Genomic DNA, 27,934 nt, shown 5'->3' with positions numbered 1-27,934 from the left:
AATGATAAGCAAGCAGTAACAACCAAGAATACTTTAACCAGCAAGGCTAGTATCTAAAACTAGTGGCCCGGTGCATGAAATTCATGCATGGGGGTTTGGTTCCCTCAGCCCAGCCCGCACCCTCTCCAATTGGGGACCCCTTGGGGGATGTCCGACTGCCGGTTTAGGCCCAACCCCACAAGGATTGGGTCTAAACTGGCAGTCGGACATCCCTCTTGCAACCTGGGACCGCTGGCTCTTAACTGCTCACCTGCTTGCCAGCCTGATCACCCCTAACTGCCTCTGCCTGCCTGATTGCCCCTAACCCCTCTGCCTGCCTGCCTGATCACTGCTAACCTCTCTTCCTGCCTGATTACCCCTAACTGCTTCTGACTGCCTGCCTGATCTTGCCCCCAACTACCCTCCCCTTCCAGCCTGGTTGCCCCCAATGGCCCTCCCCTGTCGGCCTGATCTTGCCCCCAACTGTCCTCTCCTGCTGGCCTGGTTGCCCCCAACTGCCTCTGCCTGCCTGATCACCCCTAACTGCCCTCCCCTGCTGGCCTGATGTTGCCCCCAACTGCCCTCCCTTGCTGGCCAATTTGGTTCTGATTGATCGGTTTCTATGCCAATCAGTGTCTCTGGGCCTATCTCCAGGCCTGATCAGAGAGGCAGGGCTGATCAGCAGCCCCTGCGGAGGCCCGGAGAGAAAGAGAGGTGCGGCTGCTGGTGAAGCCCAGAGAGAAAGAGAGAGGCAAGGGCTGATCAACAGGTGCCACAGAGGCTGCAGATCAGACCCTGCCTCTTTCTCTGGGCCTCTCTCTGGACCTGATCTGCAGCCCCCTTGGCAGTCAGTGCTGGGTCACCATGGCAACCCAGCACTGACTGCAAGACTTACTTTCAGTGTTTGGTCGAGCTTTCGGTCGTTATGGATCCTGGGTTTTTATATATTAGGATTAAAGGAGAAATTAAAGGTTTCCCGGACATGAAAAAGCTAAAGGAGTTTGCTACCCCAAACCAGCATTATAAGAAATGTAAAAGAGCCTGCTTTAAGAAGGAGAAAAAACAAAGGAATATAGTTTAAAGAATAAAATGGCAATAAATACATACCTATCAGTAAGCACTTTAAATGTAAATAGATTAAATGCTCCAATCAAAAGACAGAGTATGGTTTCATTACTTATATTTAAGTCTTTTATCCATTTTGAGTTTATTGTTGTGTACGGTGTAAGCTGATATCTAGTTTCATTTTTTTTTTGGCATGTATCTGTCCAATACTCCCAACACCATTTATTGAAGAGACTGTCTTTTACTCCATTGTATGTTCTTGCCTCCTTCGTCAAACAGTAATTGATCATAATAGCTTGGGTCGATTTCTGTGTTCTCTGTTCTGTTCCATTCATTTATATGACTATTCTTGTGCCAGTACCAGGCTGTTTTATTTTTTAATCTTTATTGTTGAAAGTATTTCATATGTCCCCTTTTCCCCCCTCAATGACACCATCGGGGTCATCCCCGCCCCAGGCTTTCAACACCCTATTGTCTGTGTCTATGGGTTATGCATATATGCATACAAGTTCTTTGGTTGATCACTTCCTATCCACCCACCCTCCCCACATTCCCACTGAGATTCTGCACTCTGTTTCATGCTTCCATGTCTCTAGATCCACTCCGTTCATCATTTTATTTTGTTACTTAGATTCTACATATGAGTGAGATCATGTGATACTTGTCTTTCTCTGACTGACTTATTTCATTAGCATAATACTCTCCAGGTCCCTGAAGATCCTTCTTTACCACTGTTGCATATGATTCCATGGTGTAAATGTACCACAGCTTGTTTATCTACTCATCTATTGATGGGCACTTGGGCTGTTTCCAGATCTTAGCTATTGTAAATAGTATTGCTATGAACATAGGGGTGAGGACTTGAGAGACTTGTTTTATTATGAAAAAATTTGAGCTAACATTTGAAAAGTTAAGTGGCCTCACTACAGATAGCGCTCCAGCCATGGTTGGCTCCCAAAAAGGGTTAAATGAATTTGTCAAGAAAGACCTGAATCGTCTCAGTCTTGATGCAAGTGATTTAATTATATGCCACTGCATCATACACCAAGGAAGTCTCTATGCACAGTCATTGTGCTCAACAACGATGACAGCAATAGTGGCATGCATAAATTTTGTGAAAGGCAGAGGGTTAAACAGCCGCCAGTTTAAGGAGTTACTGAATGATCTTTACTCTGAGTACGGTGATCTTGTTTAACAATGTGCCGTGCGGTGGCTGAGTCGTGGAAACTTGCTCATGAGGTTTTACCAACTGCAGATGAGGTCAAGCAGCTCATGGAGATGAAGGGAAAACCTGTCAGGGAACTCAGTGATAGCAAGTGGCTGTGTGACCTAGCGTTCATGGTGAACATTACCTTCAGAGCTGAACATCAGGTTGCCGGGCCCCAACCAGCTTCTCAGCTCCTTGCTTTCCAATGGGAAATCATTTGAAGCTAAATTAAGGCTGCGGCAAGTGCAACTTGAAAGGAATAACGCAGTGCATTTCCCACACTGGACAGACAAAAGCCTTGTGCAAAACTGATGGAGACATTTAATGAAAGATTCAAGGATGTGAAAAGTAAACTAATGGATTTGAACATCTTTGTACACTGTTCAATGTGGAACCAGCTGATGTGGCTGATAACCTACAACATCAAATCATTCAGCTGCACAGTGATGGTGAGCTGAAAGCTAGGTACAACCACTTCACTACTTGAGTTCTAGAAATGTTACACAAGCAGTGATGAATTTCACACTTTGAGGGGACATGCATTGAAATATGCATGTGTGTTCGGAACAACTTACTGCTGTGAGCAGTTCTTTTCAAAACTTGCCATCTCAAAGAGTCGACTTCGCTCCCGACGGATGGACGCAAACCTGGAAAAGCAGTCGCAAATAGCAACATCATCAATACCAGCTAACATCACACGCCTCACTAAAGAGAAGCAGTTCCAGCCATCTCGTTAGGAGTGAGTTAATTAAATGTTTGACCAAATATAGCAGGCTAATTTTTAAAACTTTTTTTCTTTATTGATTAAGGTATTACATATGTGTCCTTATCCTCCCATTGTCCTCCCCCCGCCATTCCCCACTCATGCCCTCACCCCCCCCACCGCCCCCGGTGTCTGCATCCATTAGTTAGGCTTATATGGATGCATACAAGTCCTTTAGTTGATCTTGCCCCCTTACCCCCACCCTTCCCCACCTTCCCTCTGAGGTTTGATGGTCTGATTGATGCTTCTCTGTCTCTGGATCTATTTTTGTATCTCTCAGATGATTAGTGACTTTGAGCAGCCTATCTAATAGACAATATGCAAATTGACCATACCTCCGACACACCCACAAGCCACGCCCACCATCCAATCAGAGCGAGTATGCAAATTAACCCAAAACAAGATGGCTACAGCCACAGAGAGCAAGGTTTCCTAGGTAACAGAGGAAGCCAAGCTTTCTGCCTGCCCTTGCCAGGCCTAAGCCTCCACTCAAGCTACAAAGTTTCAATTATAGAAGGTAAACAAATTCAAACAATTGGCGGCAGAATGGAGCTTGAGAGAGCAGGCCAGGGTTGCCGCCGGCAACAGGGGAAGCAAAGCTTTCCGCACACCCTGGCCGGGCCCACCCGCTTAAGGCAACAAAGTTTCAATTATAACCCCAACACAAATGGCTGCCAGCCTTGGAGGGAGCCCCAGGCTTGGCTCCGCTCCAGGCTACAAAGTTTCAATTGTAGAAGGAAAATAAATTCCAGATACCAGGGCCTCCGCTTGAGTTGCCAGGGGGCGTGGCCGGCCTGCAAACCACAACAGGCCCCTCGCTCAGGCCACCCCACACCCCAAGGGAACCCCCACCTGATCCAGGACGCCCTTCAGGGCAAACCAGCTGTCCCCCACCCCTGTACCAGGCCTCTATCCTATCTAATAAAAGAGTAATATGCAGATTGATCATCATTGCAACACACAATATAGCTGCCCCCATGTGGTCAAAGATCCTGCCCCCATGTGGACACAAGATGGCCACCACAAGATGGCCAGCAGGAGAGGGCAGTTGGGAGGCACCCGGCCTGCAAGGGAGGGCAGTTGAGAGGGACCAAGCCTGCAAGGGAGGGCAGTTGGAGGTGATCAACCCTGCAGGAGAGGGCAGTTAGGGGTGACTAGGCCGGCAGAGGAGTGAAGTTGGGGGCAAACAGGCTGGCAGCAGAGTGGTTAGGGGGTGATCAGGCTGGAAGGCAGAAGCGGTTAGGGGCAATCAGGAAGGTAGGCAAGCAAGCAGTTGGGAGCCAGCAGTCCTGGATTATGAGAGGGATGTCCGACTGCCCGTTTAGGGATCCGACTGCTCACTGGGATCGGGCCTAAACGGGCAGTCGGACATTCCTCAAGGGGTCCCAGATTGGAGAGGGTGAAGGCTGGGCTGAAGGACAACCCCTCTCCGTGCACGAATTTCGTGCACCGGGCCTCTAGTGTTTTCATATGTCTCTTGGCCTTCTGCATGTCTTCTTTCAAAAAGTATCTATTTAGGTTCGTTGCCCATTTTTTGATTGTGTTGTTTATCTTCCTTTTGTTAAGTTGTATGAGTTCCCTGTAAATGTTGGAGATTAAACCCTTCTCAGAGATGACATTGGCAAATATGTTCTCCCATGCAGTAGATTTTCTTGTTGTTTTGTTGATGGTTTCTTTTGCTGTGCAAAAGCTTTTTATTTTTATGCAGTCCCATTTGTTTATTTTCTCTTTAGTTTCCATTGCCCTAGGAGCTGTATCAGTGAAGAAATTGATTCTGCATATGTCTGAGATTTTGCTGCCCATGGATTCCTCTAGTATTTTTATGGTTTCCCATCTTATGTTTAAGTCCTGTGTCCATTTTGAGTTTATTTTTGTGTATGGTGTAAGTTGGTGGTCTAGTTTCATTTTTTTTTTTGCATGTATCTGTCCAATTTTCCCAACACCATTTATTGAAGAGACTGTCTTGATTCTATTGTATGTTCTTGCCTCCTTTTTCAAATATTAATTGAGCATAGTGGTTTGGGTTGATTTCTGTGTTCTCTATTCTATTCCATTGGTCTATATGTCTGTTCTTGTGCCAGTACCAGGCAGTTTTGAGAACAGTGGCTTTATAATACAGCTTGAAATCTGGTATTGAGATCCCTCCTACTTTGTTCTTCTTTCTCAGGATTGCTGCAGCTATTCGGGGTCTTTTTTTTATTCCAGATGGATTTTTGGAGAGTTCCTTCTAGATCTGTGAAATATCCTTTGGTATTTTAATGGGGAGTGCATTGAATCTGTAGATTGCTTTGGGTGGTATGGACATTTTAATGATGTTGATTCTACCAATCCATGAACATGGTATGTTCTTCCATCTGTTTATGTCTTCCTCTATCTCTTTTTTCAGTGTCCTGTAGTTTTCCAAGTACAGATCTTTTACCTCCTTAGTTAAGTTTATTCCTAGGTATCTTAATTTTTTTGGTGCGATGGTAAATGGGATTTTTTTTTTTTTTAGTCTCTCTTTCTATAAGTTCACTATTGGTGTATAGAAATGCCATAGATTTCTTGGCATTGATTTTGTATCCTCCTACATTGCCAAATTCATTTATTAAGTCTCATAATTTTTTGATGGAGTGTTTAGGGTTTTCTATGTACAGTATCATGTCATCTGGGAATAATGACAGTTTTACGTCTTCTTTTCCAATTTGGATACCTTTTATTTCTTCTTCTTGTCTAATTACTATGGCGAGCACTTCCAGAACTATGTTGAACAGGAGTGGTGAAAGTGGGCATCCCTGTCTCATTCCTGTTCTTAGGTGAAATGGTTTTAGTTTTTCCCCATTGAGTATTATGTTTGCTGTAGGTTTGTCATATAAGGCTTTTATTATGTTGAGGTATGATCCCTCTATTCCCATTTTGCTGAGGGATTTTATCAAGAAAGGGTGTTGAATTTTGTCAAATGCTTTTTCTGCATCAATTGATATGACTATGTGGTTTTTATCTCTCAAGTAGAGGCCTGGTGCATGGGTTCATGCACTGGTGGGGTCCCTCCGCCTGGCCTTCTGGGATCGGGCTAAAACTGGCCAGGTGCACAGATTCGTCCAGGGCATGTCCAGCCTGTCTTGCCCAGTCCTGATTGGCTGGACCCCAGCAGCAAGTTAACCTACTGGTCAGAGAATCTGCCCCCTGGTGGTCAGTGCTCATCATAGCGACTGGTCGAATAGTCAAACAAATGGTCAGACACTTAGCATATTAGGCTTTTACTATATAGGATTTGTTTATGTGATGTATCGTGTTTATTGATTTGTGGATATTGTACCATCCTTGCATCCCTGGAATAAATCCTACTTGGTCATGGTGTATGATCTTTCTGATGTAATGCTGGATCCAATTTGCTAGAATTTTGTTGAGGATTTGGCATCTATGTTCATGAGGGATATTGGCCTGTAATTCTCTTTCTTTTTAGTGTCTTTATCTTGTTTTGGTATTAGGGTAACACTGGCTTCATAGAATGAGCTTGGAAGTGTTCCTTCCTCTTGAATTTTTTGGAATAGTCTGAGGAAGATTGGTTTTAGTTCTTCCTTGAATGTTTGGTAAAACTCCCCAGTGAAGCCATCTGGCCCCGGGCTTTTGTTTGCTGGAAGCTTTTGATGACTGCTTCAATTTCTTCCATAGTTATCGGCCTACTGAGATTTTTAGATTCTTCCTGATTGAGTTTTGGAAGGCTGTATTTTTCTAGGAATATGTCCATTTCCTCCAGGTATCTAGTTTGTTGAAATAGAGTTGTTCATAGTATTTTTTTTTTTTTAACAATCCTTTGTATTTCTGTGGGGTCTGTTGTTATTTCACCTCTTTCATTTCTAATTTTGTTTATTTGGGTCCTCTCTCTTTGCTTCTTGGTGAGCCTGGCTAGAGGTTCATCAATCTTGTTTATCATTTCAAAGAACCAGCTCTTGGTTTCATTGATCTTTTGTATTGTTTTTTTGGTCTCTATGTCATTTATTTTTAGCAGGCTAATTTTTAAGTTGATAATTCTGTATGGTTGCAAATAATGTTATAATTATCCAAATGGGCACTGGCAGGAAAAAGTTCCCCACCCCTGCCTTACAGTGTCTCTAAGTATCACCATGCCCTGTGACAAAAGTCATTGGAAAACTGCAATATCCCAATTCAGGCAGGATTGCTGATGGTGCAGATCCTTCAGGAAAGAAATAAAAACCACGATCAGCTGAGTTGCTTGCTGAGGGCAAAGGCAATATGTAATGAGTAGTGGAAGAGAAAAGCTATAAATCCCTGCTAGGATCATTTGAAGAAACTTGGACTATAATAGTTATGAGTATTTTTCCTCACTTTGCTATGAATATGAATGTGTACATGTGTATATGTGTGTGTGTGTGTGTGTGTATGAACATGCAAGCATGTATGTGTGAATGTGTTATAGGACATCAAGAAAAAGAGCACCCATCACCCAAGGAGTCTGCAGCCTCTCCTGGGGAAAGAGCTAGTGCATTTTCAGTTGTTCAGGATGGCTGTATCAGATAATACAGAAGAATGGCTTGGTTATTGTCTTTATCTGAAGATTAGGTATGGATTGGGAGACCTTGAAAAGAGAGAACGGTCATGGTTAAGTTTATGTATCAACTTGACTAGGCCATGGTGCCCAGCTGTTTTTTTAGATGTTGTTTAAATGTTGTTCTGAAGGTATTTTGTAGAAGTGATTAACAAACACAATCAATTGACTTTAAGTAAAGGATATTCCCCTTCATTTGTGAGTGTGCACCATCCAGACAGTTGAAGGCGTCAAGAGTAAAAGCTGAAGTTTCCTGGAGAAGAAGAAGGCCTCACCCAAGACTAGCACAGAAACTGTCTGAGTTTCCAGCATGCCAACCTGTCCTACCAATTTCAGAAACCTCAACTCTTGCCAGAATTTCCAGACTCCTGCCTGCCCTATAGATTTTGGACTTGTCAGACTCCATTTCTGTTACCAAAATCTGTAATAGTTTTTTAGGGCTGCCATAACAAATTACCACAAACTTGGTGGCTTAAAGTCACAGACATTTATTCTCTCACAGTCCAGGAGGCCAGAAGTCCGAAACCAAGGTGTCACCAGGGTTGGTTCCTTCTGAGGGCTCCGAGGGAGTGTCTGTTCCATGTCTCTTCTCTAGTTTCTGCTGATTGCCGGCAATCCTTGGAATTCCTTTGCTTGTAGATGCATTATTCCAATTTCTACCTCCATCTTCCTATTGTGCTCTCCATATCTCTCTCTGTCTTCACAAGGCCATCTTCTCCCTGGATGCTTCTCTCTCCTTTTCTTATAAAGACACCAGTTATATTGGATTATGGGCCCACCCTATTCCAGTTTGACTTCATCTTCAATCTAAGTATATCTACAACCACTTTATTTGCAAATAAGTTCACATTCATAGTACTGGGATTAGGGCTTCAACATATTTGTTGAGGGGACACAATCCAACCCATAATGGATGGTAATCCTCTCCAAGTTTACCTACAGATTCATTGCAATCTTCTTCAAAATTTCTGCTGGATTTCCTCCAGAAATTAACAAACTGATAAAAAAGTCATGTGAAAAAGGACTCAGAAAAGTCAATACAATCTTGAAAAAGACCAAAGTTGGAAGACTTACATTTCCTGATTACACAATTACTACAAAACTATGGTAACTGAGACAGTGTAGAACTGGAATGAGGACAGAAACATACATCAATAGAATAGAACTAAGAGTCCAGAAATAAATCCATACATTTATGGTCAATTGTTTTTTGACAAAGGTTCCAAGACAGTCAATAGGAAAAGATTACTCTTTTTAACAAATGATGCTGGGACAAACAGATATTCACACACAAAATTTAACTAAAAATCAATCATGGACCTAAATGTAAGCTCTAACATGATAAAACACTTAGAAGAAAACATAGGAGTAAATCTTCATGATCTTAGGTTAAGCAATGGTTCCTTAGATATAAATTCCAAAGTGTAAATGGCAAAAAAGGAGATAAATGGACTTCTTTAAAATTAAAACTTTTGTGTGTCATAGAACACATTCAGGAAAGTAAAAAGGCAGCACACTACTGTGAGAAGATATTTGTACACCATATATCTGATGAGACTTGTATCAAGAATTTATAAAAATCTTACAACTCAATAACAAAAAGAGAATCAATGTGAAACTATCACAAATTGAAAGAAAATTCAGTAGAGTAGCATACAAAAACAAACAAACAATCGTCTTCACATATAAAACAATTATCAGTTAGAAGCTAACAATATCAGGAATGAAGGAGGGTCATTACTACAGGAATTGAGAGGGAGTATTTACTAATAACTTTATGCCCATAAATTCAACAATTAAAGTGAAAAGGATATTTTTCTTGAAGATACAAAGTATCAAAACTCACCCAAGGAGAAATCTATAACCTGAGCACTCCTACATATGTTACAGAAGTTGAATTCATAGTTAAAAACCTTTCAGAAAATAAAATTCCAGGCCAAGTTGGTTTTACAGGCCATTCTGTAAATGAATCTCAAATGTAGCATGCTAATAGAAGAGGCCAGACTCTAAAGACTACATATATGATACTCTGGAAAAGGCAAAACTATGTGGATGGAAAACTACATTAATTGTTCAAGGGGCTGGAGGTAGGAGGGCTTGATTATATGGGGGTAGAGGAGACTGGGCAGGGCAGTGGAACTCTTTTATATTCTGGCTGTCAAAACCTGCATGATTGGATCAATTTTACTGTGTGTAAGTTACACCTTAACAGAAAAGACTTTATGGCTGAATGGCAGGTCTATAAATAGTAATTGACCTAATAGAATTGAATGGGCCATAAAGAAGGCTGAAAACATCATGATCTATATATTACAGATTTCTCAAAAAGAAGCAGTATGTCTAGATCTGACTTGGATGGAATGCTAACCCTAGGAGTATTGGAGAGGCGGGTGGACTATTTGAAAGCAATTACTATAAAGCTAAGTCTTCTCCCCACTCCATACCTCTGGTCTAATGTAGCTTACTATTGCAGAAATCTGGAGTTTTGGTTTCTGCAGAGAGTAAAAGAGAGAATCCACATTGGGGAATCCCAGGTACAGTTTAGGGCCCTGGATGTCAACAATGGAAGGTTAGGGGATGATGAACATACTTAATGCAGAATGTTTAGACACAGGCACCTTCTACCCAAGCTGCCAGAACCCTGCAATAAGATCCTCACCATTCAAGAAAGAATTTTTTATTATCTGTGAAGCTAACAAGCCCAAGAGAGATGTTATAAAGATACTGATATCAGCAGCTTCCCATGACTCACCCAGTTCTCTCACTGAGAAGATCAAAGTAAATAAGCCACATCCACAGCGCAGAGTTTCCAATCACTTCTTATTCTAGCAGTCTTCACTTCAAATTGAAGACAAAGAAATACCAGACATCTAAGGAGGGCCTCTAACATGAAAAATAAACACCAAGTCAATCAAGCTGAAAACTGCAATTTGTGGGAAACAAACGCAGCTAGGAGAAGGAAAATAAAGTTATGAAGTACTTCCAGTTCTTTAAGGTTTAAGACAGAAATGATGAACACATTCCATTTTATTTCTGCCACTAATCACAACACCACAAGTCACTTAGCAAAAGATTCTGTGAGGTGGACAAAAGGAGGCGGACGAGGGATCTCAGGACTGAAGGGAGAAGCCAGTGGGGAGTTCCCTGGGGTGTTTCTTTCCCCTGGGTGCCCAACTTGGGGTTATTTGTGGGGTTACACACAGCAGCCATAAGAAAAGCCAGGGGCCAGGAAAGGGTGGGGCAACATGACAGACTCCTTCTCACCACTGTGCCTGCTCGAGGGAAGCCGCACTCCTCTGTCCTCCGAAATTCACTGAAGAAGCTGGCTCCATTGATGGGAGGCTCTGTGCCCAGCCCTTTCCCCGCGGTGAGGTGGCCCCTGTTGAGCATATGGGCCAAGATAGCTCAGCTCAGCACTGCTGACATTTGGGGCTGGGAAATCCATTGTTTTGGAAGGGGTCCTGTGCACTATACAATGTTCAGCAGCACCCCTCTCCAGAGACTCTATAAACTCAACTGCTATTGGAACCGCAGTCCACCAAAGTGAGCCAGATATGCATTCTGACTTGACAGGTTGACTACCTGCTAGGTTAGACTTAAGTGGGAACCAGAGCCTTCAAAAGTTATACTCAAAACGCACAGGATACAGTCCCGAATTACTTGTCACATTGAGAACTAGGAAAACCTCAACTCCAATTAGAGAAGACAATCAATAGACATCACGCTAACACATTGTTTGAATTATTGGACAAAGATTTTAAGCAGCTATCATAAAAATCCCCCAATGAGCAATTATGAACACACTTGAAATGGATTCAACATATTAAAGTGCAAGTAACCATGAAGGAAGAGAAATTATTGGCAATATATTACAGATGTTCCTCAACTTACAATGAGATTACATGTCAATAAACCCATCATAAGTTGAAAATATAAGTAAAAAAATGCATTTAATACACCTAACCTACCAAACATCATAGCTTAGACTAGCCTAACTTAAACATGCTCAACACTTACATTAGCCTAGAAATGGGCAAAATCATCAAACACAAAGTCTATTTTATATAGAAGTATTGAATACCTCATGTACTTATTGAATACTGTACTGAAAGTGAAAAACAGAATGTTGTATGGGGATCACTTTCACATGGCTGTAAAGTAAAAAAACCGTTAGGTCAAACCATTATAAGTCAGAGACCATCTGTAAAAGACAAGGGATTAATATCAAGAAATATAAAGATTTCCTAATACCACACATTCATAGCTTCCCCCATTGTAGACCTCAGTACCTTCTAATTAATTTTGCTGTGATCCTAAAACTTATTTTTAAAAAAACCTATTTAAATTGATGTATGGAGGAAAGGGGCGGGGGGAGGTAGAAGAGGGTAAAAGGAGGATAAATAGTGATGGAAGGAGACTCGACTTGGGGTGATAAACACACAATACAATATACAGAGGCAGTATTGTAGAATTGTATAAATGCAACCTATATAATCTTATTAACCAATATCGCCCCAATAAATCCAATTAAAAATAAAATAAATCCTGGGGGAAATAATTTTATGGAAAAGGACCACATCCAAATAAAGGATTAAACAACAACAAATATGTATTCCCCCCAAAATGGATACACACTTTGAGTAATTATAAAGGCAGTGTTTATTAAAATACATTTTATTTTCAGAGTGTAATAGAATCAGCTGTTAAAGTGTGTATATATCTTTGGGGGGTACCCTGCACTGTATGTGTGTGTGTGTGTGTGTGTGTATATATATATATATATATATATGAAACACCTAGAGACTGGCAAACTACCTGTTTCTATATAACTTGTGAACTAAGAATGATTTTTACATTTGTTTACGCTTGAGGGAAAACAAAAGAATATGTTGTGAGGTGTAAACTTCACATGAAAGTCACATTTGTACCTGGAGATGAGGTTTCCTTGGGAGGCAGTGCTGTTCATTTGTGCACCTACTGTCCCGGAGCAGGGCTGTGCGGCCTTCAGGGGCGTGGGTGGTACAGTGTCCCTTCCCCACCCTTTCTTCGCTGATGCTAATAGAACTTGCTTTGCTCAGTGTCCCATTAGTAAGTAGGTGAGGAATTGTGCTTGCACTTTTCCGTATGACCAAACCCGGACCTGCTGGCTGCATGTTGGGAGACACGGTATGAAGTGATCCCCATTGTATCAGCCAAGAACCAGCCAGCTGACCCGGAGCGAGACCACTGACCACAGCCGCCCCTGGGGTGGGGCCACTGGAGACCACCAACCGCAGCTGACCCGGGTGTGAGTCTATCACCTGTGTGTGTGGGGGGGGGGGCGGGGGGGAGGGCGGCGGGTGCAGGCCGCTGAGAGCCGCCTCCACGTGCAATTGCGCGGTGACCTGCCAGGGCCCCAGGGGGCGCCCAGACAGCGGGCGGAGCGAGCACCGACTGCAGCCTGAGACTCAGGGCAAAAGCACGTGTTCGGGGTTCCAGCAGGCGCGCGAGGCGCTGGCGTTGGTGCTGTCAAGGGGCGCGTGCGCACCATGGTGGGTCCCGCGGGCTCCAGCCACCGCACCCCGGGGGCCTTCAGCCTCATGGCCACCCCGCCCTCCTGCCGTGGTGCTGGGCCTGGAGCTTCGAGCAAAGCCTCGGGCCTCCTCCTGCTGCTGCTGCTCCTTCTGCCCCACAGGCACCCCGACAGCGAAGGGGTCACCTTGAGCCAGGCCGTGGGTAGGGCCCCAGCCGGGTTGGGAGTGGTTCCGGAGGCGCATCCTCCCTCCCCTTCCCTCCTCGCCCTCCCCTGCGCTCTCCTATCCTTCTCTCCACTTCCCTATTATCCCAGCCTCCCCTCCCCCCGTCCCCCCTCCTCCACACACACAGACTTCTTGTGCACCGCAGATCCTCCCTCCCTCCCCTCTGCTCATGGCCTGGCCTGCTCCTGCACAGCTGCACTCACCTGCTCTGTGTCTCTCCACTCAGCCTGTGGCCAGCGTCACAAGCAGGGGAAGATCGTAGGGGGCATGGACGCCCCCGAGGGGAAGTGGCCGTGGCAGGTCAGCGTGCACTATGGGGGCTTCCACATCTGCGGCGGGTCCATCCTCAATGAGTACTGGATCCTGTCAGCAGCCCACTGCTTTAGCAAGTGAGTGGTGCCGGGTGCCATTCCCCGGAGGTCCAGGGACTGACGTGCGAGACAGGTGGAGCTGGGACTAGGAACTGGAGAGAGAGAGGGCCCCGCACACAGCTCCATCCTCTACAGCTGCTCCTGACACAGGGCCGGGGGGTCCTTAGGCCCATCTGTTCTTCGAGATAGGTGCGGAGCCAAATCACAGGATGAGAGGTGAGGAGAGGAGACACACCATAGGACAGCTGAGACACATCACAGGAGAGATGGAGGGGCCACATCATAGTTTGAAGGGAGAGAAAACACATCATAGGATGGGAGGAGAGGAAATGCATCACACGATAAGATGGGCGGAGAGGAGACTCCGAGCATGAGAGGAGAGGGGAGGAGAAGAGGCACATCACAGGGTGAGAGCTGAGGAGAGACTGACCTCTGGACAGGCCACTTTACACCTGACAAGCTCATCCTGGGCTGTTGGTGGCCAGCAGATCCCGATGGTTTCCCATGGGCCCAGGTCCAGACTGCTTTGGGGGAAATTTTCCCGAACAACCAAGTCCCCACTGTCCTGCAAGGGATGCCTTTTCCACATCTTGGCTGAGAGCCTGCACACCAAGCTGCCATGCTCCCAGGCCTCCCTGTGTCCGTGAGCTAATAATGGTGGCTCCTCTCCCCGGGTTCAAGGTGCTTGAGCCACTGTGCCTTTGTTCTCTGTCCCCACAGGGACAGGAGCCCTGAGGCATTTGATATGTACGTGGGCCTTGTGGACCTCAAGCTCGCAGGCAACCATACCCAGTGGTTTGAGGTGAATAAGGTTATTATGCATCATACATACGAAGTGTACCACCCTCTTGGAGGTGACGTCGCTCTGGTGCAGCTGAAAAGTCCAATTGTATTTTCTGACTCTGTACTCCCCGTCTGCATTGCAACCCCAGACATGAACCTTGAGAACCTTACCTGCTGGGTGACAGGATGGGGACTCATCTCCCAAACAGGTAAGAGAACAAAATGCAGCATCAGTCCCTTTTTTGGAGCTTGTGGAAGGATGGTGGCTCTACGGCACGAAGGAAAGAAAGTGTTCTGCAGGTACCGAGTTGCGGGTATCTGAGGCCTGCAATCCCAACCTATGTCTCTGTCAGTGTGGAGTTTTGTTTTATCCCTGGCTGGCTTTGTTGTATACAAAGAAATAGTCACTTCTCCTTTGAGTGTGGACTTACAATTTAGTTTATCAAGACCAAAATTTTCAAAGTAAAGTTTCCTAAGATAATAAATGTAACTTAATCTTCTTAGCCTATTAAAAAAACCTACTAGTTGTTCTCATTTTGTGCCCAAAAACCTTGTATTTTCTTTGTAGGTTTGTACTTAGAATTTTTATGGCTAAGTAAAAGATGCTTTTAAATTGCATTTGCCCATCAGTCATGGTTTTGATTTTTGCACATTGACCTTGTTTCTAGCCACCTCATAGAACAGGGGTCCTCAAACTTTTTAAACAGGGGGCCAGTTCACTGTCCCTCAGACCGTTGGAGGGCCGGACTATAGTTTTAAAAAAAAAACTATGAACAAATCCCTATGCACACTGCACATATCTTATTTTGAAGTAAAAAAACAAAACGGCAAAAACACCCGCATGTGGCCCGTGGGCCGTAGTTTGAGGACGCCTGTCATAGAACTAATTTTTAATAGCTGGTCAATTGATTATTGGCTGTTCTATATATTATTTTTCCTTTGAGTTTTTTTCCATTTTCTTTTATTTTAAAAAAATATTGTTGAGAGTATTATAGATGTCCCCTTCTCCCCCCCTCCCCACCCCTCATTGCCCCATCCACCCAGTTCCTGCCCCCGGCCCAGGCCTTCACCACCATATTGTCTGTGTCCATAAGTAATGCATATATGCATACAAGTTCTTTGGTTAATCACTCTCCACTCCCCTCTCTCTGAGATTCATCAATCTGTTCCATACCTCTAGTTCTATTTTATTCATCAGTTTATTTTGTTCATTAGATTCCTTGTTCATTTTTTTTTAGATTCAATTGTTGATAGATATGTATTTATTGCCTTTTTATTGTTCATATTTTTTTATCTTTTTTCTTTTGCTGCTGCTGCTGCTTCTTACTAACTGCTTTTCTCCTGCTGCTTTTAATATTTTTCTCTTTGTCTTTAACCTTTGTCATTTTAATTATGATGTGTCTTGGTGTAGGCCTCTTTGGGTTCCTCTTGTTTGGGTTCCTGAACTTGTAAGTCTATTTCTTTCATCAGTTAGGAGAAGATTACTGTCATTATTTCTTCAAATAGGTTTTCAATATCTTGCTCTCTCTCTTCTTCTTCTGGCACCCCCATAATGTGAATGTTGGTATGCTTGAAGTTGTCCTAGAGGCTCCTTACACTTTCTTCGTATTTTTTAAATTCTTTTTTTTTTTTTGCTCTTCTAATTGGGTGATTTTTGCTTCCTCATATTTTAAATCATTGATTTGATTTTCAAAATCCTCTACTCTATTGTTGAATCCCTGTGAATTATTTTTTATTTCAGTTAGTGTATGCTTGATATCTGGTCCTTTTTCACATCTCTTGAAATTCTCACTAAGATCCTTTTTTTTTCCAATTTTTTTTATTAAGGTATTATATGTGTACATATCTTACCATTGCCCCCCCTCACCCCACTCCCATATATGCCCTCACCCCCCAGAGTTTTGCGTCCATTGGTTATGTTTATATGCATGCATACAAGTCCTTTGGTTGATCTCTTATCTTCCCCACCTCTCCCTAACCTTCCTGCTGTAATTTGACAGATTGTTTGATGCTTTACTGCCTCTGTATCTATCTTTTTGTTCAAGTTTATAATGTTCTTTATTATCCATAAATGAGTGAGATCATGTATTTTTCTTTCTTGATTGGCTTATTTCACTCAGCATAATGTTCTCCAATTCCATCCAGGTTGCTGCAAATGGTAAGAATTCCTTCTTTTTTATGGCAGCATAATATTCCATTATGTAGATGTACCATAGTTTTCTGATCCAGTCATCTGCTGATGGGCACCTAGGCTGTTTCCAGATCTTAGCTATTGTAAATTGTGCTGCTATGAACATAGGGGTGCATATATTCTTTCTTATTGGTGTTCCCAGTTTCTTAGGATATATTCCTAGGAGTGGGATTACTGGGTCAAATGGGAGTTCCATTTTCAGTTTTTTGAGGAAACTCCATACTGTTCTCCACAGTGGCTGCACCAGTCTGCATTCCCACCAGCAGTGCATGAGGGTTCCTTTTTCTCCGCATCCTCGCCAACACTTGTTGTTTGTTGATTTGTTGATGATAGCCATTCTGACAGGTGTGAGATGGTACCGCATTGTTGTTTTGATTTGCATCTCTCGGATAATTAGTAACGTTGAGCATGTTTTCATGTGTCTCTTGGCCTTCCTTCTGTCTTCTTTTGAAAAGATTCTATTTAGGTCCATTGCCCATTTTTTAAAAAAAATATATTTTATTGATTTTTTTACAGAGAGGAAGAGAGAGGGATAGAGAGTTAGAAACATCGACGAGAGAGAAACATCGATCAGCTGCCTCTTGCACACCCCCTACTGGGGATGTGCCCGCAACCAAGGTACATGCCCTTGACCGGATTTGAACCTGGGACCCTTGAGTCCGCAGGCCGATGCTCTATCCACTGAGCCAAACCGATTTCGGCAGTTGCCCATTTTTTTAATGGATCATTTATCTTCCTTTTATTAAGTTGTATAAGCTGCCTGTAGATGTTGGAGATTAAACCTTTATCAGTGATACCATTTGCAAATATGTTCTCCCATGCAGTGGGCTTTCTTGTTTTGTTGATAGTTTCTTTTGCTGTAAAAAAGCTTTTTATTTTGATGTAGTCCCATTTGTTTATTTTCTCTTTAGCTTCCATTGCCCTAGGGGCAGTATCAGTGAAGAAGTTCTTTTGGCATATGTCTGAGATTTTGCTGCCTGTGGATTCCTCTAGTATTTTTATGGTTTCCCGTCTTATCTTTAAGTCCTGTATCCATTTTGAGTTTATTTTTGTGTATGGTGTAAGTTGGTGATCTAGCTTCATTTTTTTGCATGTATCTGTCCAATTTTCCCAACACCATTTATTGAAGAGACTGTCTTTATTCCATTGTATATTCATGCCTCCTTTGTCAAATATTAATTGAGCATAGTGGTTTCACTAAGATCCTTGAAATTCTCACTAAGTCCCTTGAAGCTCTCATTAATAAGATCCTTGAGCAACCTTATAACCATTGTTTTGAATTCTGTATCTAGTAGTTTGCTTGCTTCCATTTCATTTAGTTCTTTTTCTGGAGATTTCTTCTGTTCTTTCATCTGTGACATGTTTCTTTGTCCCCGCATTTTGGCTGCTTCCATGTGTTTGTTTCTATGTATTAGGTAGAGCTGCTGTGTCTCCTGGAATTGGTAGAGTGGCTTTGTGTAATAGGTGTCCTGTAGGACCCAGTGGCTCAGTCTCCTCAGTAACCTGAGCTGGGCACTCTAGATGCACCCCCGTGTGGGCTGTGTGCACAGTCTTGTTGTAGTTGAGCCTTGATTGCTGTTGGGTCACTGGGAGAAGTTGACCCCTCAGGCCAATTGGCTGTGAGGACTACCCCTATGAAGGAGACACCCCTGTGGAGCAGGACTTGCTTCAGTGGGGCTTTGGTGCTCACTGAGTCTGACCCTTGAGTGTGTCACTTGTGGATGTGAAGAGTTGTAATTTGGTGTGGTCTGAAGCTGTCCACCAGGTGTACTGGCTCTGGGGCCTCCCAGTAGGTGCAAAGTTAGTCACTACCTGAGGCCACCCATCAGGACCTACAGAGCAATCTGCATATGGCTGTTACTTGTGTTGGGCTTGGAAGTGCCCAGGCGAGGCCAAGCTGTCTTGGGCCTCTTATTGATAGGTATGGGACATGCTGATGCCAGCTTGTTTGAGAGATTTTAGAAAAGCCTGAAGCCTGAGCCAGGATAGGTCATTCAAATGGAAAAGCCTCTGAAAACAGCTTGGGAAGGGCTGCAAATTGAATGGGACGGGGCCTCAGGGAATAACCAGGGCTGAGCAGACAGTGTGAATCAGGCTTATGGAAACTCAGATATGGCTGCCAGTAAGCCCTGTGATAGGGGAGGTCTCTGCATAGGAACAATCACCCCTGAAAGCACCTGTGTATGGAAGAACGCTGCTCCTGAGTTATTGCTCTGATGCCAGACAATCCAGTTCCTCCCCATATGTCCATAGATCCTAACCTAAGCCATTGCCCCAGTGCTAGAGCTCAGAGGGAGCAGGACCATGTAAGTTCATGCACTGGCCCTTTAAGAGGAACTGCCTGGGACTTCAGCAGCCTCCGTATCACTGAGCCACAATCCCCACTGGTTTTCACAACCTGAAGTTACAGGGGCTTCTCTTCCCAGCACTGGGACCCTAGGCTGAGGGGTCTGGTGTGGTGCTGAAACCCCTTACTCCTCATGGGAGGAGCTTAGATACCCCTCTCAATTAAAAGCATGCCACACATGGGTGTAGGACCAGCCTGTTCCATGCCTACACCCCTTCTCACAGTCTTGGCATGCTTTCTTCTTTACTTCTCTAGTTGCAAGACTTCCATTCAGCCAGATTTCAGGTGGTTCTAAATGATGGTCATTCTGTATTTTAGTTGTAATTTTGATGTGGTTGTGGGAGGCTAGGATACCAGTGTTTACCTACACTGCCATCTTGGTTCTCTGTCCTATATATATTTTTTAAAGCTTTTTTTTTTTTTCAAATAAGATTGCTTCATCCCTAGTTTTCCTATCTTTTGTCTTTTTTTTTTTTTCTTATTGCAGTGGCTGGAAACTTCAGTAGAAATGATGCTAGGCCTCATTTTATTTTAATAGAAATGCTTAGTTTACTATTAAGTTTATGGTTTGGTCTGGAAATTTTAGATTGATATCTTATATGAGGTTAAGAAAGTTCAAAATCTGATATATATATATATATATATATATATATATATATATATATATATAAATATATATATAATACTTTATAGCAGCTTACTATATATATAAAGTATAAATTAAAATTAGAATGTTTTAACATTAAAATTAAATGTAATCCCCATGGCTACCACAAAAAAATAGCTGTAGAATATACACAAAAGGAAATTAACATTTCACTACAAAAAAAGTCAACTAAACACAACATAAAACAGAATGCTGAAAATGAAGGACAAAAAAGTTTTAGAGCATATAGAAAACAAATTTCATAATGACAGGAGTAAGTCCCTCTTTGTCAGTAATTACTTTAAATGCAAATAGATTAAAGTCCCCAGTCAAAAAACAGAGACTGGCAGAACCAACTATATCCTGTCTATAAGAGACTCAATTGAGATCCAAAGACACAAAAACATTGAAAGAGAAGGATGGAAAAAGTTATTTCATGCAAATTATAACCAAAAGAGAGCAGGAGTGGCTATACTAATATCAGACAAAACAGACTTTAAATAAAAAAGAGGTTACAAGAGACAAAGACATTATATATTAATAAAGGGCTTACTACATAAAGAATACATGACAATTATAAACATTTACACACGTAATAGCAGACCATCAAAATATATGAAAGAAAAACTGACAGAATTGGAGAGAACTTTCTAGAAAAATAATTGAAAACTTAAATACCCCATTCACAAGAATAAATAGAACAGGAGATAAGGATGGCAAGAATTTAAACATCACAGTAAACCAGTTAGTATAACACACATATACAGAACACTTCGCCAAAAACCAACAGCATACAAATTATCTCAAATACATATGGGGCATTATCCAAAATAGATCATGTTAGGTCACAGAGTAAGTCTCAATATATTTAAAAAGATAGGTATACAGAGTATTTTCTCTGATCACAATGGGATGAAGTTATAAATCAACTAGAGGCCCAGTGCACGAATTCGTGCACCAGTGGGGTCCCTTGGTCTGGTCTGCAGGATCAGGCCAAAACTGGCTCTCCGACATCCCCCAAGGGGTCCTTGATTGTGAGAAGGCGCAGGCCAGGCCAAGGGATGCCATCGGTGCACGATAGGGGCCAGGGAGGGACATGGGAGGTTGGCCAGCCAGGGAGAGACCGCGGGAAGGCTCCAGGGCATGTCTGGCCAGTCTTGCTCAGTCCCAATCGGCCGGCCAGATCCCAGCAGCAAACTAACCTACCAGTTGGAGCATCTGCCCCCCGGTGGTCAGTGTCCATCATTGCAAGCAGTTGAGCAGCTTTAGCATATCATTAGCATATTACGCTTTGATTGGTTGAAAGGCCAACCGGATGATCGGACACTTAGAATATTAGGCTTTTATTATATAGGATAACATAAAACTGGAAAATTCACAAAATTGTGGAAACTAAATAACAAACTTTTAAAAATATATTTTTTCCCTAGCTGGTTTGGCTCAGTGGATAGAACATTGGTCTGTAGATTGAAGAGTCCTGGGTTAGATTCAGGTCAAGGGCACATGCCCGGGTTGTGGGCTGGATCCCCAGTAGGGATTGATGTTCCTCTCTGAAATCAATAAAAATATATTTAAAAGGAGCAAGAGATGGAAACATCAATGATGAGAGAGAATCATTGATCAGCTGCTTCCTGCATGCCCCATATTGGGGATCAAGCCCACAACCCTGGCATGTGCCCCTACTAGGGGCCATTATTTCTTCAAACATGTTCTCTACCCCTTTCTCCCTTTCTGCCTCTTCTGGCACACCTGCTATTCAAATGTTGTTATGTTTCATGTTGCTTCACAGCTCCCTTAAGCTCTTCTCCTGTTTTTTTTTTTCTGTGTTTTTTTTTCTTTATGGTTCTCTAATTCAATGATTTTTTTCAACCGTGTCTTCTAATTAACAATCCTCAGCTTTCTGCTATGTATTCCTTCCAAAGTGTTCATTATTTGTGCTATGTCATTATTTCTGTTTTCTATAGTTACTATATCTTCTCTCATGCTGTTGAGCATCTTTACCATTATTATTCTGAACTCTATATCAGATAAATTTCTTACCTTCCTTTAATTTATCTTTTTTTCTGGAGAATTCTCTTGTTCTTTCATTTGGGGGTTGTTTCTTTGTCTCCTCATTTTGGCTGCCTGTTTGGGTTTGTGACTATGTTTTAGGTAGATCTTCTATGCCTCTCAGTATCTGGTGCAGACCAATATCAAACACTATTTCTGACTAATTAAATCAGGCAGAGACTCAAATCCTCCAGAGACCACCTCTGCCTACAGATAGTATCCATCTTGAAATGCCCTCAGGCAATTGTCCACAGGTGTGGCAAGAGTTTTTTTCCATCAGGGTCTGGCAATTGCTTCTGCCTAGAGGCTAATTGTTATTCTCAGTCTCTTAATGGGCCTCAGAAACTCCACAGCATGGGCCAAGTTGTTTTCCAATAGGGTGAGTGCTGTCTTTCCCCCAGGCAAAGCCACCTGTATAGCAGATGTCTACATGAGAAAGATGACCTCTGCAGTGTGAGGGAATGACTCAGCACAGGAAACTGGGGTGTCTGCTTTCTGAGCTCTATACCTAGAGCCCCTAATCTTGGCTTCTGCTCACAAAGCTCCAGTCCACTCTGCCCTCCCTCCACCAGAGCACAAGGTGAGTGGCTGCACAGGGAATTTTGTGTCTTGGCCCTTTAAGTGGGTGCCTACATTTCCAGCCGTCTCTTTCTGGCAGACAGCAACCCTGCTGCTTTTTACAGCCAGATGTTATGTGGGTACCCTTCTCAGTTCTGGTGCTCTCTGCTGGAGAGGCCCGGCCTGGGGGGTTAGAATCCAGAGTTCTCAGTTGCAACCCTCCACCCCAGTTGAGATATCTTTCTGGAATTTCAGTTGCCTTCTGTGGGAGCCCAGCAAGCCCTTTCCTGCCTCCGCCCCTTTGACCAGTCTCTATGCGGTCTCCACTTTCCATCCTTAGTTATCAGGGTTCTCTCCAGCGAGTCTTCCGTTGATTACTCAGGAAGTTTTTCTGTATTTTAGTTGTAATTCCAGTTTGGTCCTGGGAGCGTGACCATGCAGCATCCACTTACTCCGCCACCTTTTTTTCTCCCTCTCTGTTTCTTCTTGACTCAGTCTTGAAACATTGTATGTTTCTAGAAATTTATCCATTTATTTCAGATTGTCCAATTTGTTGTCATATAATTGTTCATAGTATTGTCTTATAATTCTTTGTATTTCTGTGGTGTCAGTTGTCACTTCTCATTCATTTCTGACAATAGTTATTTTGGTCCTCTCTATTTTTTGACGTATCTGGATAAAGTTTTATCAATTTTGTTTATCTTGTTAAAGAACCAGCTCTTTCACTGAATTTTTTACTCTATTTCACATATTTTTGTTGTGATCTTTTTAATTTTTTCCCCTCTACTAACTTTGGGCAGTTTTTGTTCTTCTGTTTCTGGTTCCTTAAGGTATAAGGTTAAATTGTTTATTTTAGATTTTTCTTAATTTTGTTTGTTTGTTTTTTAGGTAGGCCTGTATTGCTATAAATTTACCTCTAAGAACTGCATAGGATTGTGTCCCATAGATTTGGGTTCATTGTGTCTTTATTTTCATTTGTCTCAAGGTATCTTTTGATTTCTCCCTTAAATTCATTGTTAACACATTCATTATTTAATAGAATGTTATTTAGCTTCCATGTGTTAATATTTTTCATTTTTCTCCTTGTAATTGAAGTCTACTTACATAACATTGTGATCGGAGAAGATGCTTGATGTGACTTCAGTCTTTTTAAATTTGTTGAGACTTGTTTTCTTGTCTATCCTGGGAAATGTTACATGTATACTTGAAAACAATGTCTATTCTGTTGCTTATGGGTTAAATGTCCTAAAAATACTAATTAAGTCCATCTGGTTTAATGTGCCACATAAGGTCACTGTTTTCTTATTGATTTTTTTTTGTCTGGGTGACCCATCCATTGATGTCAATGGGGTGTTAAAGTCTCATACTATTACAGTCTCTCTCTTAATGTCCATCAGTGTTTGCTTTATATATTTAGGTGTTCCTACATTGAGTGTGTAAATGTTTACAAGTGTTATATTCTCTTATTGGATTGATCTCTTTATCATTGTGAAATGTTCTTCTTTATCTCTTGTTATAGCCTTTGTTTTAAAGTCTATTTTGTCTAATATAAGCATTACTACCCCAGCTTTTAAATTTCCATTTATCTAAAATATCTTTTTTCATCCCTTTACTTTCAGTTTGTGTGTCTTTCAATCTGAAGTGGGTCTCTTGCAGGCAGCATATATATGGAACTTGTTATCTTATTTATTCAGCCATCCTATATTTTATGATTAGAGCATTTAATCCACTTACATTTAAAGTGATTGATACATATGTAGTCATTGCATTGTATTTATTCCTCCTCCTCCTCCTCCTTCTCCTCCTCGTCCTACTCCTCCTCCGTCTTCTCCTTCTCCTCCTCCTCTTCCTCTTCCTCCTCCTACTTGTCCTGTTAATATTTCTTGTAATACTGATTTGGTGGTGAATTCCTTTAACTTTTTCTTGTCTTGGAAGCTCTTTATTTCTCAATTCTATTAGTAAATGATAGCTTTGCTGGGTAGAGTAGTCTTGATTATAGCTCCTTGCTTTTTCATCACTGAATATTTCATGTCAATCCCTTCTGGCCTGAAAAGATTTTGCTAAGAAATCAGCAGATTGTGCTCACTTCAGCAGCACATACACTAAAACTGGAACAATACAGAGAAGATTCGCATGGCCCCTGCTCAAGGATGACACGCAAATTCATGAAGCGTTCCATATTTTTTTTAAAAGAAAGAAAAGAAATCAGCAGATTGCTGGGAGCTCCATTGTATGTAACTAATTGTGTTTGTTTTTTTTCTTGCTGTTAAGATTCTCTCTTTGTCTTTAACCCGTGATGTGTTTAATTATGATGTGTCTTGGTGTGGACCTCTTCAGATTCATTTTTTGGGGCTCTCTGTGCTTTCTGGACCTGTATGTCTATTTCCTTCCCCAGGTTAAAGAAGTTTTCAGTCATTATTTATTCAAATAGGTTCTCAATCCCTTGTTCTCTCTCTTCTCCTTCTGGTACATTTATGATGTGAATGTTGTTACACTTGATGTCTCAGAGGTCCTTTAAGATATCAGCATATCATTAATATTTTTTTCTTTTTGCTATTCTAATTGGATGTTTTCCACTACCCTATATTTTAAATCACTTATTTGATCTTCTATTTCATTTAATCTACTGTTTATTCCAACCAATATAGTCTTCATTTCTGTTATTGTATTCTTCATTTCTGACTGGTTGGTTTTTATGGTTTCTATGTCTTTTTTATATTTACTATTTCTTTGTTGAAGTTCTCTTAATGAGTTCAACTCTTCCTCCCCTATGTTCACTGAGCATCCTTATAACCAATATTTTGAACTCTGCTTCCATTTTGTTTAGTTCTCTTTCTGGAGTTTTCTCCTGTTCTTTCTTTAGGGACATTTTTCCTTGTCCCCTAATTTTGGCTGTTTTTCTATGTTTGCTTCCATATATTAGGTAGATCTTCTATATCTCTCAGTCTTGGCATAGTTGTTATTTATAGTAGGTGTCCTATGAGGCCCAGTGGTGCAGTCTCCCTGGTCACCTGAGCCAGGTTTTCTAAAAGTGTTCCTTCTGTTGATTGTATGTGCTCTCTTCTTGTATTTGAGCCTTGATTGCATATCATTTAGTGGGGTGACCCTCAGGCTAACTGGGTGTGAGAACTGGCCATGACCACAGTGCACGAGCTGCTAAGCTGAGGCTTATCCCATGGAGCAAGATTTACTCCAGCATGACTCTGGTGCCTGCCAAAACCACCTTTTGGGTGTGCCATTTAAGGACTTAATCATGTGGTGCTCTGTTGTGGTCTGAAGCTAACCACCTGGTGTGTTGGTTCTGGAGCCTTTTGGGAGGGACTCTGGTGCAGTCCAAAATCAGCCAATGTCTGTACCCAGCCATGGGCACCTGGTAGGAGCTACAAAATGATTGATTTGCAATTTTTAGCTGCCTGTGCTGGGCCTAGAGGCATATGGGAGAGGCTACATTGTGAACCAAAGCTGGTTGCCATCAGCCAGGCCTGTGGATGCTCATCAACAGGTACAGGGCAGCCCTAGCTGGTTTGGCTCAGTAGATAGAGCATCAGCCTGTGGACTGAAGGGTCCTGGGTTCAATTCCGGTCAAGGACACATGCCCAGGCTGTGGGCTTGATCCTCAGTAGGGGGCATGCAGGAGGCAGCCAATCAATGATTCTCTCTCATCATTGATGTATTGATGTTTCTCTCTCTCCCTCTCCCTTCCAATCTGAAATCAATTATATATATCCTATCTAATAAAGAGGGAATATGCTAATTGACAATCACTCCGTCACAAAGATGGCTGCACCCACAGCTGAGGCCAAGTTCCTGTAAGGAGCCTTAACGAGCAATCAGCAGGGACCTGAGTCTACGCCCTCCCCTGCCCCCATAGGGCTTGACAGGGGACCTCAGGCCATGCCCCCCACCATGGTGTCAGGCTGGGGGACCTCAGGCCATGCCCCCTGCCCCGGCGCCAGGCCAGGGGACCTGAGGCCACATGCCCCACCTGGAGGGGCTTGACGCGAGACCTCAAGGTGCGCTTCCCATCCTGGTGCTGGGCTAGGGGACCTCAGGCTGCTCCCCACGCCCCGGTGCCAGGCCAGGGGACCTCAGGCTGCGCCCCCCACCAGGTGGGGCTTAACAGGGGACTTCAGGCCATGCCCCATCCCGGCACCAGGCCGGGGGACCTCAGACCGCACCCCCTGCCAGGCAGGGCTTGACAGAGGACCTCAGGCCTGCCCCCCATCCCAGCACCAAGTCGGGGGACCTGAGGCTGCTCCCTCCTGCCTGGCTGGGCTTGACAGGGGAACTCAGGCCGTGCCCCCGACCCAGCGGGGCTTGACAGGGGACCTCAAGGTGCACCCCCAGTGCTGGGTTGGGGGAACTCAGGCCACACCCACACCCAGCGGGGCTTGGGGAACCTGAGGCTGCACCCCCTTCCAGTTCTGGGTGGGGGACCTGAGGCTGCACCCCCACACACACCTGGCAGGGCTTGATGGGGGACCTCAGGCCATGCCCCTCACCCAGTGGGGCTTGACAGGGGATCTGAGGCCATGTCCCCCACCTGGCGGGGCTTGATGGAGGACCTCAAGGCATGCCTCCCGCCCCAGTCTGGGCTGGGGGACCTCAGGCCACGTCCCCCCATCCTGGCGCCAGGCCAGGGGACCTGAGGCTATGCCCCCTGCCCGGCAGGGCTTGACAAGGGTAGGACTGGCCGGGTCTGAATCTAGCCCAATTGTAGGGGGTGGGGCAGCCGGGTCTGGGTCTCATGTGACTTTGAGGTGCATGTGGGTGGGTGGGGACTTGACTCTGGGTCCCGTGGTGTGCCCCAGACTCTGACAGGAGGAAGGTATTCATATACATTTTACTAATTTTCTTTCATCTCTGACACTTCTATTATAGAGAAAGGGCAAATAGCAATATTAAATTATTTCCTCTAATTAATCCCCTTTTAATGTGCATGAATTTTGTGCACCGGGCCACTAGTGTGTGTGTGTGTGTGTGTGTGTGTGTGTGTGTGTGTGTGTGTGTGTGTATAGAGAGAGAGGTACAGGGCACTCAGAGGCCAGGTGCCACCTGCATAGTGCTTGTGGACCTTTGAGAATTTTTAGAAATGCCTGCAGCCTGGGCCACAGTCAATGGCCTTTGAGGAGCAGCTGCTGAAAGAGGCTTGGATAGTGCATGAGTTGGGTTAGGTGGGGTCTCAGGGAGTCACCAGGGCACGGGGAGTAGTGTTCTCTAAGTTAATGCAGATTCAGATTTGGTGCCTGTTTGCACCTGCGGCTGTGTGACCGAAGGGCTCTTCACAGAACCAATGGCAACTTCTCCCGCCTTCACCCTGAAGCCACACAACTCAATTCCTTCTCATATTTCCCTGGTATCTTTTGAGCAGCTGTCCCTTTGCTGGAGCTTAGGGTGAGTGTTTGTGAGTGAGTGAATCTGTATGCAGGCCCCTTAAGAGGATGCCTGGATTTCTAGCAGCTCTCTGTCTTACCTGGACAGAATCCCCACCGATTTTCACAGGCAGATGTTGTGGGGACTCATCTTCCTGGCTCCGGTACTTCGGGCTGGGGAGCCTGTTGTGGGCCTGGGAGCCCTTGCTCCTAAGTGGGGACCCTGTAGCTAAGATATCCTTCCTGATTCTCAAATGCCACAGGTGGATATGCGGCCAGCCTGTTTTACATATCCACCCCTCCTACCAGTCTCAGC

General features: G+C 43.5%; 1 protein-coding gene across 1 annotated transcript in view; it reads left to right on the top strand.

Annotated features, from left to right (window-relative positions):
• Positions 1–13,091: 13,091 nt before the first annotated feature.
• Positions 13,092–27,934, top strand: part of PRSS38 (serine protease 38) — a gene marked incomplete at both ends in the record, with an annotated part of 29,245 nt that continues 14,402 nt past the window's right edge. Inside the window, 3 exons of the mRNA XM_079772703.1 lie at positions 13,092–13,278; positions 13,528–13,690; positions 14,393–14,664. Coding sequence (XP_079628829.1) covers positions 13,092–13,278; positions 13,528–13,690; positions 14,393–14,664 — 622 coding nt within the window. The remainder of the gene's footprint in view (positions 13,279–13,527; positions 13,691–14,392; positions 14,665–27,934) is intronic.

The sequence above is a fragment of the Cnephaeus nilssonii genome, assembly GCF_951640355.1.
Source record: "Cnephaeus nilssonii genome assembly, chromosome: 5".
In the NCBI taxonomy this organism is placed as follows: Eukaryota; Metazoa; Chordata; class Mammalia; order Chiroptera; family Vespertilionidae; genus Cnephaeus; species Cnephaeus nilssonii.
Note: the sequence above shows the minus strand (reverse complement) of the source record. Positions and strands in the feature narration are given on the sequence as shown.